Source organism: Fukomys damarensis, unplaced genomic scaffold (genome assembly GCF_012274545.1).
Source record: "Fukomys damarensis isolate Sample0158 unplaced genomic scaffold, DMR_v1.0_HiC HiC_scaffold_37, whole genome shotgun sequence".
In the NCBI taxonomy this organism is placed as follows: domain Eukaryota; kingdom Metazoa; phylum Chordata; class Mammalia; order Rodentia; family Bathyergidae; genus Fukomys; species Fukomys damarensis.
In genome coordinates this window covers 69104003-69118041 of record NW_022900949.1, presented here as the reverse complement: position 1 = coordinate 69118041, position 14039 = coordinate 69104003, and the positions used below count along the sequence as shown (strand labels likewise).

Sequence of the window (14039 nt, the reverse complement as noted above, 5' to 3'; positions counted from 1 at the left end):
CTAGTTTTATCCTCTTATTTATCTACCTATACCTGCAACCTTATTTTCCCTCTAAGGTTAACTCATCCAGCTATCCTTGTTTCCATTTCTTCCTACAGGTCTACTAATTATCTCCACTGCATCCAAATATATCTTCCAACCTATAAATTTCCTTCCTACAACCAAAAAACAAATCCCCTCTCACTTCTGCCCTCTTGAAATGTTTTCTACCTCTCTCTCACATCCCAAATATAAAAAGTAGTTATTTCCAATTCTTCACCTATTATGTGAAATACTTTCTTACTCTGCTTTAAACTAGCTTCAGAAATTAATTTTGTGAAAATCATTTATCTGCTAAAATCATAGATCTTTTTTTCATTTCTCCACTGACTTCAGAGTTTGGCTCAAACCCATCTTTCTAGCTTTACCTGCTATGACTCATGTACACCGCATTATAAATACCACAAAATACACTGAGGTCTAAGAACAAAACACACACCCTAACTTTACTCCTCCCACATCTACATCATGGCATTGTCTTTTCTCAACCAAAAGAGCTTTTCTTCTCTAGCTTTTCTGACTGGTATACCGTCATCCAATTCAATCATCTCCTTGAAGAAACCTCTGCTGACTGCCAATTCCCACAAGGATATTCAGAAAGAAATCCTACATGTTTGTTATTCAACCCAAAGCTGGAATTACCTAAGTAGTTTGGAAAATATTAGTTCATATTCAAAATTAAAGCTTACCTTTGCTTAGTCCATGTGGCTTTTCCTTGGTACTATTTCCTTCAAGCTTCACAGATTCATGGCTAACATTATATTCCTTACATTCCTGGGTGAAAGGTACATTTCTTTAATAACCTAGTATAAGTTTTAACATGTTAACATACTCAGCCATAAAGAAGGATAAACTTGAGAAATTTCTAGGTAAATGGATGTACCGAGATCACACTCTTATGTGAAATAAATCAGACACAGGTGTAAATAGCACACTGTTTCTCTGGTGTGAGAAAACGAAAGTATAAATAAGAACCAAAATGTATAACAGATATTGAGAAATAGGAAGAAAATGATCAAATGGTTATGGGAACTAAGAAGGTGGGGAGGGAAAAAGGAAGAAAAAAGAAAAAAAAACAGAAAAGAAGGGAAAAAATGGAAGCTTTTGTAAATAATGAGGGGATAGAGGTTGAAGGCAGAGGAAAGTAATGAGGAAAAAAAGAATAAAGATATATCAAGTACAGGCACAAATTCCCTATGATGAATGCAATCATGTCTCATATACACCAATAAGTTAATTTTTCACAAACCAGGTTAACAACAGGGCTGTAATTCATATGTCTCACTACCGGGGGGCTCTGAACCACTGGTGGTACATGCATGACTGCCCCATTAAGGTGGCAAGGCCCAGTCTGATTGTACGGCACCAGCTATCAGATGGGTCAGGCATACATGTACCACCTGTAGTTCAAGCCAGCAGGAACATGTCAAAGAAATCTAAACTGGACCGTACTTTATACTTCTATACATAATGAATACTTAAAAAGCCACCCAATTTGGGAACAATGGTGAGGAGGGAGATGAATGAGTAAAGGTTATACAAACTGATTAAAAACTTTTTTCATGAACATATCAAAAGCAAAAGCTAGTTGGTCTTTGCCTTCCAAAAAGAATGAAAAACAGAGGACCGGGGATTTAGCTCAGTGGTTCCACCACCTGCCTTGCAAGCGCAACGACCTGAGTTCAATCCCCAGTACCAAAAAAGAAAAACCTTAATTATGTTACTATGAGAAAATGCATGAAATGGGATTGACTTAAGAATTCCCATCCCTATGAAGCGTTCACCCCAGGCCAACCCTCACATCCGTGGACTCCATGCGTTGGCGATGGAATATAGACTTGTTCCAGTTTCACCAATCTTCTTTTGGATTACATCCTTTAGTAATTTCTTTCATGTTACTGTGTAAGGGAGAACTTACATCAATTCTAAATCTTCTGGGGCTTGGGCTGCTACCAAATTTGCACCCACTGAACTACATGCTCCGTGAACAGCCAAAAGAAAACAAAGCTTCACACATCTCTGGGTCATTTCCTGGATGTGCAGGTACTATTTTCACTGAAAGTACATCTTCGGTCTGTCGGGTGCCCGTTGTACAATAGGTTCTCAGTGAGCTCTGTGTAGTTTGTCCGCCATTGGCAGTGGGATGCTATCCCATAACATGATGAGCACCACTATCACAGTGGTCTGACACTGGTGGCCTGGGCAATGCCAGACCAAACAACCTTCTCTTCCTCACTTTTTCTTCTGAGAGCTTTTTGCTTCTTTTCCCATGTACACAACTGTTTCTATCCTTTGCACCTCTCCTTTCTGGCTGTAACTATTCTCCATAATTCCCCTGACAGCAGCAACACTTGGTCCTGCTCCCCGGTGTGTATAACATGGGCTTTTTATCTAACTGTACACCTCAATCAGGACAGTCACAGGCTGGCCCTTCCGCATCTTTTGTCACAGCCACGAGGTTTGTGGCAGAATTACTGAGGGACTTCATGGCATAATCATAAAAATTCTCTTGTGCACTGTCTACAGGGGAAAGCTCAGATGCTCCAACAGCAGGTGGATAGCTTTCCTTTTCCCTTTTGGGAGAAACCACTGTAATTCCACCTGAACTGACTACATTCACGTTCCTGAGAATCTGCAGGGTTTGGCAAGGGCATCTCTAGTGAGACGGCAGGCAGCACTGCCAGTCTCTGTGGCCTGGGTGCTCAAAGGAATCCTGTGGAAACTGTTTGGTCACGGCCGGTCACTAGGTTAGCACACTGGTGAGGTGGACAGGAGGGCAGGCGCAAGGAGTGAGCATTCGAGTTGCCACTGACTGCTGTCTGTACCTGAGGACACTGGGCTTTATCCGCACACACCTGCCTGTGAGATTTGGCCTCAGGATGAAAACACTAGAAGGGAATCCAAAGGTTCAATCTTCAGCATTTTCTCCTGGACTCTTCAGGATATCACTCAAATTTTATCTGACTGAGGGGAGGAAATAATTTTTTGTGTTGTAGAGTGGTACTGCTTTGAGCTAGTGGTTTCAAAACTTTGGAAAAGGGAGGAATTTTTCTCAGCAGAAAAGGAAAATCCTGCACACCAAACTGACCAAATCTTTGAACTTTGGATCTGACCCAAAAGTCATGTAACTCAGGGCACACGCTCCTGCTGCTTCTGATCATTTTCTTGACAGGTTACCACGGGCTTCTTCTTCCACCAATCTGCTGTGGGGGTGGACTTCACCTTTTTCGGGGTTTTGTTCTTGTGCTTTGCTAATGATAAACTGTGATTGTTTCCCACACTTGAAGGTGGTTTCTGTGGCACGTGCCCTTCTCCTATGATTTTTGCTCTGCATTATGGGCAACACGGCTTGTTGGTGGACTCAGCATTCTTATCCTGCATTTATATAACTGCATTTAATTATTGATGCAAGTTGTGTTAATTACATTACAAAATCTTCCCCAATTTGGCTGTAAAATGTGTCCTGACTTGATGCATTTTCCTTGGAATTCAAATGTTCACTGTTGTCCAGCAATTGGTTAATATATCCCAACTTATTACTTGTTGGTGACAACTGAGGCAAATTCTGAGAACCATCATCAAGACCAGTCCTACTTCCAGGGATACTTCTACTAGTACCTATTTTCAAAGAACTGGATTTTGGTATTTAAAAAGATACTGCACTTTTTACATTTGAATGTTCAAGAGGCTTGGTGGGTGCTTGGTTAGTAGCAGGGATAATCTGCGGCTTGGACAGGGTGATCTGGCCACTGAACACCACTGTGGGGCATGAAATTTGCTTTTCTAGAGGACAATGAGGAATGCTTTTTAGCTCTCCATGGAAGTTAGGTCTTGGAGGTCCTTTTTTTTTTTTTTTTTTTTTTGAGACAGGGTTCGCACTATGTAGTTGAGTAGTTGAAACTGACCCGGAACTTACTATGTAGCCCAGGCTGGTCTCAAACCCCAGCAATCCTCCTTCCTCAGCCTCCTGAGTGCTGGGATTACAGGCGTATGCCAACATGCCTGGCTAAATGGAGTTTTGGTTTTTTTGTTTGTTTGCTTTTTTGTGGTACCAGGGATCAAACTCGAGCCCCTGTGCTTGCGAGGCAAGTGGTGGAACCACTGAGCCAAATCCCTGGTCCTCGGAGGTCTTTTCTTACGGAGTAGAAGATGGCTCTGTAGCTGTTAAGCAAACGAGCCGTTCTCTGAGCTGTTTCCTCCTCCTTCTCCGACTTGGATGCTGAGTTCTCCGACAGGTCTCCAGAGAATTGCATCAAGTCCTTGATAGCCACCACTTGCTCTAGTGTGAGCCTCCTGTCTTTCACGAGGAAGAGGAGTGTAGGCTGCAGAGGGGAGACATCTCACAGGTCTTCACTCACTCGGTTCTTGGGGGTTTTAGGCTGGTCACCTTTGTAAGTTTGGAGAATCTTCAGATTTGCAATTAAAGCCAGGATTTTTGAAGACAAAGATATTACTCTTTATTACTCTTGTCTTGAAGTAATCACAGCTTGTACCAGAGACAGTGGAGCTCACAGCACTGTTACGGTTCGCAAATCTTTCAGGAATTTGTAGAGATGGTTTCCGAAAGCCTTGCCTAAATCTTCAATACTGAATTTGTTGAATGGTGCGTTTGCTTCAGTTTCTAGACAGGGCATGATTTTAATGCTATTTCTTAAAGATTGTTTAGATTTTTCAGGGTGTTTAAATTTTTCATCTTTGGTGACATTTGCACTGAGTAGTCACTGATTTCTAGTTTTGCGTTTACATCTCCACCTTAATTCCCATCGTGCTTTCTTCATTTTTTGTCACATTTTAAGGGGCTGTGTGTTCACCTCCAATCTTTGTGCTTCTCCATGACCACCACTACTGTATTCCATGGATTGTGACTTTAGGCCATTTACAGGTTTTCAAAATTTGCCTTGGTGGGTGAAGACCAGGTGTTCTTCGAGACTTGTCCCATGGGAAGTCACAGGGCAACCTCAGGATTTCCAAACTCTACAGTTCCATTTACAATGGTTAAAGGTGGCACATTACTGGTTCTTAGAGTGTGAAATATCCAGAGTTGTAGCTCATACAACTTGTGACATCATCACAGGAGAGCTCTGCATGCCCACTGTGGCATGTGTGCCATAGGTTCATTACCACTACTCTAAATAGAAGACCCAAAATACAACACTAAGACTCCTGTAATGACCAAATTTAGCAATGTAGCAAGATACAAAATCAACAGCATTCCTTTAGACCAATAATGAACTCACTAAGACAGAAACTAGTAATACTATACCATCCATAATAGCATCGAGAAAAATTAAATACTTAGGAACTAACTTAACCAAGGAAATAAAAGACCTCTACAATGAAAACTACACTACTCTGAAAAGGAGATCAAAGAAAACATCAGAAAATGGAAAGATAACCTTATTCCTGGATAGGCAGAACCAATATAGTCAGAGTGGCCATGCTTCCAAAATTGATACACAGATTTAATGCAATCTCAAAGTGCGAATAGCACTGTACACGGAACTACAGAAAACAACTCTAAAATTCACATGGAACCAGACAATATCTAGAGCAGCAAAAGCAATCCTGAGCAACAAGAACAAAGCAAGAGGCACTACAATCCCAGACCTCAAGAAATCTTACAAAGCTACAGTGAAAAAACAGCATGACACTCGCACAAAGACAGCCATGTGGCTCTACAGACGAGAACAGAGGATGCAGAAATAATCTTAGACACATTCAGCTATCTCACCTTTAACAAAGGGGCCAATAACAAACACTGGAGGAAATCTAGCCTCCTTGATAAATGGTGCTGGGATAACTGGCTATCCACATGCAGAAAACTGACTCTAGGCCCATCTCTCTCATCATGTACTAAACTAAAATCAAAGTGGATCAAAGAGCTGAATGTTAAAACAGAAACAATCGGCTGGAAGTTAAAATAGGTAAAATTCCTGAAGGCACAATATAGGAAAGCACTTTCTGTACAGAACCCCAGCTGTACAGAAATAACAAATAGGATCATATCAAATTAAAAAGCTCCTGTACAGCAAAGAAAACAACCAATAGAGTGAATAGACAACCTACAGAAAAAACATTTTGCCAGCTAATTCTGTCCTTGGACAAAAGACAGTATCTAGAATACATAAAGAACTTTAAAAAAGTTAGACACCACCCAAACAAAATACCCAATCAAAAAAATGGCCAACTGAAATGAATCTATAATTCTCAAAAATGGCCTATATACATGAGAAAAGGTTCTCTTTAATGCAAATTAAGACAATACTGAGATTCTATCTTACTCCAGAAAGAATGGCTATCAAGAAATCAAACAATAATAATAAATAAAATAATAAATATTGGCAAAGTTGTAGGGAAAAGGAACCCTTCTACATTGTTGGTGGGAATGAAAACTAGTACAACAATTATGGAAAGCAGTATAGAGATTTCTCAAAAACTAGTAATAGAAATTCCGATTCAACGGTGCTATTCCCTAAGTACCTTTCTGAAAAAGTTAAAAGATATCATGTTACAGTGATACATGCATATCCATTCAATATAGCTCGATTCCCAATAGCTAAATCTTGGAAGCAGCCTGTATGCCCATAAATAGATGAATGGATAAAGAAAATGTGGTGTTTGTATACAACGGAATACTACCCCACCATAAAAGATAAACTTGCTGGGTGTAGTGGTGCATGCCTATAATACCAGCACTTGGATGGCCATAAATTTAAAGTCAGCCTGAGCTACATAGCAAGACCTAGACTCAGAAAAAGAAAAAAGATAACCTTGAGTACTTTGTAGGAATATGATACAACTTAAGACCCTAATGTTTAATGAAATAAATCAGGACACATAAGCTTAAATAGGTTTTCTCTTATATGAGAAATCGAAAATATGAATAAAGAGCAAAATAAAAGATAGATAGGAAGTAGGGAAATAGAAATTTTGCAAATGGGATGGGGGGAACTGAGAGATGGAAGAAGGGGGAAACAGGAAGAAGAAAAGGATGAAAATATTGAGATGTGTTATGTACATGTTACTAATTCCCCACAAGGAATATGATCATTATGTACTGCAAATATGTACTAATAAATAGTGAAGAAAAAAGCAATGCTTAGGCTACTGTATGAACTTTTCATGGCAGTATTTCCTATTTAGCAAGTAAATCTTTCACAAGGCTGACATTACCTGGGTAGAGAGATTTAAGAGAACATGTCACAGTGTCCTCTTTTCTAGTCAAGAGATTTTCCTGCTAGCCCTGACTTGTCCTTTTTTTTTCTCTTTCTGTACACCCAGCTCCACATGTTTCAAAAAGTGTCAATGTATATATAAGGCCAAAAGATGCTATATAAATAGAATTTTAAACACTTTACAAAATCTCATTAAACTCAGAACTAAGAGTTTAGCTTAGGGGGGCACTTGCCTACCATGAACTAGCCCTTAACTGAAAAAAAAAAAAAAAAAAAGGCTAAGTCCTTTAAAATGGTACCAGTCCAGTCAAATTTTAATATACAAACTATAAATATTTTTAGAGCTACATTCTTGGACAACATAGTCAACTTTCTTTTTCTAACATTTTATTTCATATTTATTTGTTTCTTTTTTTTGTACTGGGGATCAAACTCAGGACCTTGTGCTTGCAAGACAGGCGCAGTGCCAGTGAGCTAAATCCCTGGCCATAATCAACTTTTAAATTGTTAGCTCCAAAAGATAGATGTCAAAAATACTCATCAAATTTTCCACTGAGTTCTCAACAGTAGAATAACCACTTATACTAAACAGTATGTAAAATACAACCTGAATGTTTATCCACAAAGGATAGCCTTTACATTATTCAATATATTAAATGATTTTGCTCAGCAAGCTTTTTATCAAGAGTTCCAAGACAAACTTCTTATAAAGTCCAACCTATATCAAATCCTACTTTGTTCCAATCTAAAGAAACTTAAATCTATGACACTTCCATCTTGAAATACTTAAATCTATTTGAAGTAGTGAAATTTTTGTTGTAGTAAATTCTTGGTTAGAAACCACATTTTTGTGATTTAAATCTTGCCATTTAAATTAATATACCAAATTAAATATCTTCAAACCTTCTTACCATACAACAGGTTAAAAATTTATAATACTTAAAAGTATTGATCATAAGAAATAAAGGAAATTCTTACTTGTAATTGTTAATTTTTCAATTTTGACAATTCAGACTGAAGGTATAAACAGTCTTATATGCATTTACCAATTCTGGTAATCCTCTTAATAACCAAAAAATAGGAAGAATAAAACAAACTATTCCAATATGTTCTTTTGGTAAAGAACTGAATCTGAGACTCTAAAAGGTACAACTTCCAATAAAAATAGAAAGAAAGAAATGCAACTAAGTGAAAAGATTAATAAAATTTCAAAAGCAGGTAGCAGTATATTGGTGTGCAGTAAACTTCAAAAATAAGACTAGTAGTTCAAAACAGCTCAGAAAAGGCATCTGCACATATTATTTTGCTATTTCCTACCTTAAGTTCTTAGTGTTTTCAGATAAAACAAAGAATAATGGATTCTTTCAACTTTTTTTTTTTCTTTTTAATGGTACTGGGGATCAGAACTCAGGACCTTGCACTTGTGAGGCAGGTGGTGGCACCACTGAGCTAAATCCCTGGCCCGTTTCAACATTTATTTTTCTCATTAAACTGATTTTTAATTCCTAGAAACTGAATATAACTATGGGTATATACATTATATGTATACATATATACTAAATATCACGTCACTCATAAATCATGAAAATGAATAGTCTTCAAAATTAAGGTTTTTGTGGTTGCATGCTATTAAATTCTGACTATGTCATAATTTAACTTATTTGAAAATATTTCAAATTATCTACCTTTAAAATAACATGGGGGAAACATCTGCACTGCTATCTGCAAAAATTGGATTCTGACAACTTTTTTAGATAGTTTCTTAGAAATTACTGATTAGGTGATGAACACTTTTAAGGCTCTTACTACAAACTATCACTTGACCCCTGCCAAACTGACATTTTTATCCTTATAAACACAAAATAATGCATTTGTTACATTTTTCAGACAAGATCGAGCGCTTGCACAGTAGCAACAGTCATAGACAATAACATTTTTCAAAATGCTAAATATTATCAATTTCTTGGCAATTATATTTAAATGAGACTTTGAAAAAGGTTTTATAATAAACCAGTGCCTTCACAGAAAATGTACTTACTAATACTTTACCTTCTTCAGTTGATTCTTCTTAATTCTTTCAACAGGAAGGGGTTTGCCACCATGGAAGTTGGTAAGAATTACTGCAATAGCTGTAAGAGTTTTACCCTTTAAAATGTTTTAAAGAGACAAATGATCAGATTAATAATATTCTGAAACCCAGTTGATCAGAAAACATTCCAAATCAGTTTTAAAGTAATCAAATATTGAAATGCATTTTATCACATTAAAAGTATTAAATGATTTACAGCATAAAATACTGTAAGCATCTTTGAGAAATGTTATTTACTGAATGTAGGTCTAAGATTCTATATTCAAATTGGACCTACTAATTTTATCATGAAACTATTTACAACGATTTGTCATCCAATCAGAGCTAACTTAAAATGATTAGTAGTTCCAGTATGTGTACATGTGAAGACCAAATTGTTTTATTAAGTTTGATTTAATGGTAATACCAAACTTAAAAGTCACAAATGATCAGAAGTACATAGGTATATTTTCTGAGCATTTTTCTTGACCAGAAACACATTAATTTTTCAGTATTTTTAGTGGTGTAATGTATGGAGAGAAATACAGAATATAGATCCGGCAAGTTTAAGTATAAAATAGCAGTTTTCAAAATGTGGTCCAGATACTGCTGGTTGGTCCCCAGGACCTCTTCAGTAAAATGTAAGGTTAGAACTATTTTTATACTATTAAATAAGACCTTATTTGGTTGACATCTGTACCAATGCTATACAAAGCACTGTGTGCAAAAAAGTGCTAGTGCCTCATCATGAAACAAAGCAGATCTTGTATGACACACTATAGTCATCAGATTTTTAAATGCTACACACAAGTATCACTGGTCATGACTTAGAAAGTATAATAAATTAATGTTGCAAATTTATGTGTAACACTATAAATACAGCAGCTGCCAAAAATGCAAATACTTTTCTAGTAAGATCAGTGATCACACTGAAAGTGAATTTTTTATAGTGTATAATGAAATGAAATATTTGGCAGACCTACATAATTCAATAAACTAATTTTTTCTTAATGAGTGAGAGTGGTTATAAAATCATGCATGGGTAAAACATCCATTCCATGTGTGACATACACATATGGATTCTAATAAAATAAGAATGTAAAAACGACTATAAGGGTGTGATTTTAAGTTCACATTACAGCCATTTACCTTCTTTTTTTTCTTTTTTTTTGGTAGCAGGGATTGAACTCGGGTCCTTGCGCTTACAAGACAGGCTACCGAACCACTGAGCTAAATTCCTGGCCCCGCCAGTTACCCTTAATAAACTAATACTTGTTGGAGTTTAGCGTATAAACAATCTACAGCTCAGTGTAGTGAGGGATACCTGCAATCACAGCACCTGAGAGGCTGACAATTGAAACCAGCTTAGTAACTTAGCAAGATCTTGTTTCAAAATGAAAATTAAAAAGGGCTGGAGATACAACTAAGTGCAAAGGACTTGTGCTCAATCCCCAATACCACAAACAAAAACAAAAAGAAAGAAAAAAAGAAATCCGTAATTATCTAAAAAAAGCTATCAAAATATCCTTCCCTTACAATCACATTAGCTATCTATGGATAAATTTTCTTCATATACAGCATCCAACGTTAACAGATTGAAAAAGTAGATATGAATTCAACTATCATCCATCAACATCAAAAAGATTTGCAAAAAATGTAAAACAATGCAAAATAGTGTTCTTATAAAACTTGTGATCGTTTTAGAATAATTTTTATTTAAAAATATACTATTTATGTGTTTTGTTTGTTTTTTAGTACTGATAAATGAACCTAGGCCATTACACTAATCCATATCCCCAGCTCTTTTTTAAATTTTTAATTTTGAGACAGGATCTCACTAAGTCACTAAATTGCCCAGGCTGGGGTGAAATTTGAAATTCTCTGCCTTAGCCTACAACAATGTTAGGAGTACAGGTGTGGACCACCACACCCAGCTATTTGTGATAAGGAACAAGTTTCTGTCAACTATTCTTTTTACTTTAAAAACAGTTTTACATCAGTCATGGTGTGGTGCATCTGTAATGCCACAACTCTGGGAGTGTGAGGCAGGAGGATCACCAAATCTGAACCCAACGTGGACAAATTTAGTGACTTAGTGAGACTTTATTTAAAAATAAAAAATAAAAAGGGGCTGGTGATGTAGCTCAGTGCTAAGGCCCTGGATTCCATCCCTAGCACCATCCCCCTACATAAAAAAGTTTGCCTAGTGCAATATATATTAATAGCTATAGCTCAAAAAAATATAAGCTTTTTGTGATTCCCAATAAATTGTAAAAGTATAAAGGCTTACTGAGATCAAAATGTTCAAAAACTGCTCATGTAAGGAATTATGAATATCTGTTGAATAGTACGCATAACACAGTATTTGTGATAAAATACAATTTGACATAACATTGTCTTTACCTTTTTGTTGCTGGTTTTTGCCATGTTGGGGACTGAACATAAAAATTCTGCTGCTTAAATACTCCCCCATCTATTTTTAAAACTAAACCTATGAAAGACAGATAATCCTGAATTTCAAAGAGAAAAGAAAATTGACAAATATGTATATATTGTTACTGTTACATAATTATTCCTTAATGAGCCAAACAGAAAATTTAGCATTATCTTAAGTAAAAAAAAAAAAAAACCCACAAAATTATTGTTCTATATTCCAAGAAAAATCTAGTCCTAACCTTTCAACTTCAAAATTACTTTGTACAAAAATCACAATCACAAAATAAGATTTTATTAAAAAGAAACAGAAGTTACCAAGCCCATATCATCAGCTAAAATTCCTCCATGGACATTTTCTGGTCGTTCCTTCTCAGAAAAATTTGTTATTGTGTTATAGTATAAGTCATTTCGCTGTTCCCAGAACAGTGGAAGTTCTTTACTGTTTTCTCGTGATATCATCCAAGCTAGAGCTTGTTTCTGATGTGAAAGCAATGGTGTTTCAATAGCCTATAAACAAAATGTTATAAAGATAAAGACAGTAAGTCCTTTCTTGTTTTCACTAGCAGAACCAGAAAAAACACTGATCTTGGGATAAATGTACAGATTACAGGTACATTTAAAAATTCCTCACAGTTTTCAATAGAAAGTAATGGTACAATACCTCGGATGGTTCCATTTCCTGAGTTTTATCATCTTCTTTTAAATCTTCAAATAATCTGTCAAATTCTGTTTTAAGCTACAATAGACAGCAAAAACAAAAATTAACAAACTCAACTAAAGAAACAATTGCAATTATTTCAGAGATTTCAAATAATCTAGCTAAAAAAAACAAAAGTCAAAAAGTATATAAATTGACTCTGAGATATACACCGCTCATTGAAGGTAGAATGAACAGGTGATTCTGTTACCAAAGGGAAATGTATTATATTTGGGAAAAAACAGAAAAGAGTTACAAAGGATATATGCTTGCCTAGCGTGTATTGTACAAGGTCCTGGGTTGGATCCCCATCCCTGAATTTAAAAAAAGGAGGGAAGAAAAAGAGTTATAATTCTTGGGTTTCAGTCCAAGTTCTGCCACAGAAAAAAAAAGCCTATATACATTTGGGAAAGGTACTTAAGCTTCTTTGGTTAAGATACTTGTACAATATCTTATTCTTATAAAATGAAAGGAATTAACTAAAAGTTATCAAGGTTCTTCCTGCTATTACAATTCTATTTCTTTTAGTTGTATTCAAAATATTTTAGCAGTCCTAAAAAATATACATGACCCTTTTTCAAGACAATAACATTTTATTATTGTCATAAGGAACTTGATATATGCTACAAAATATCAGGATTTCATTATTACGCTAATTTAGCTGACCATCTAAACTAATCTTGTCCAATTTTATAGTACCACATACTATACGTGTTACCATTACTTTTGCAAAACAGGACAGCCTAGAAAAATATCAGGACAGGTTTAAGAAGTTAACAGAGGTTGCCTGGGGTTGAGGCGCCCGACACAAGCTTAAGCCTATCCAACAACAAGGAAAAAACATGGTGACCACAATAAGAAGACAAACATGTAACAGTGGTGGACAGACATCAAAAAGTGCTTATGCTTTTTAAAAAATTGATTGGCATTATTGTATATATGTTTTTTCAAACTAACTCTGCATAACAGGATCCTAGATTACAAATCAAGACAAAGTGAAAACTAGGGTAATGCCAAAGATTTGGAGTTAATCTTTTAGCACTGCATTTGCAACCTTACTAAAAGAAGTTTTTAAAATTACTACTTGCACATTTTTAAAATTTTAAATACAAAAATATGCCACATAGCCAAATGTGGTGGCACACGGCTGTAATCTCAGCACTTGGGAGGATGAGGCAAGAGGACCACGGCAAGCTCGAGGCCAAGCCGCACCACAAAGTGAGACCCTGTCTCAAAAAAACAAAAAAATAAATCCTACACATATACAGCTGTGAGCATGTTTTTTACTGTATATATGAATGTGTTTATATAGGTATATAGCAAGTCTTCCTTATCACAGATCTAACCAGCCACAGATTAAAAATGTAATGAGCCTATGATCACTGTGTATTAAATATATGATTACTTCTTAAATTGATATTCCCTAAGCAATGTAGCAACTATTATATAACATTTATGTTATATTAGGTATTATAAGTAATTGGGAAATGATTTAAGGTATACAGAAAGAGACACACATATATGCAAATATGTCATTTTATACAAGATACTTAGGGATCCTAAACAATTTCTACAGATACAACTATATTCCTTATCACTGCTTTCTAGATAATGTTTGAAGACA

The 14039-nt window shown here is 35.9% G+C and overlaps 1 protein-coding gene across 4 annotated transcripts in view; it reads right to left on the bottom strand.

Moving 5' to 3' along the window:
• Hltf (helicase like transcription factor) overlaps positions 1-14039 on the bottom strand; it is a 65031-nt gene that overhangs the window by 40761 nt on the left and 10231 nt on the right. For all 4 annotated transcript variants that reach the window (XM_019207636.2, XM_010625287.3, XM_019207637.2 and 1 more), the window contains exons 6-9: positions 12380-12454; positions 12034-12225; positions 9264-9359; positions 729-813 (exon numbers count right to left, since the gene is read on the bottom strand). In XM_019207636.2, the coding sequence (XP_019063181.1) occupies positions 729-813; positions 9264-9359; positions 12034-12225; positions 12380-12454 (448 nt within the window). The remainder of the gene's footprint in view (positions 1-728; positions 814-9263; positions 9360-12033; positions 12226-12379; positions 12455-14039) is intronic.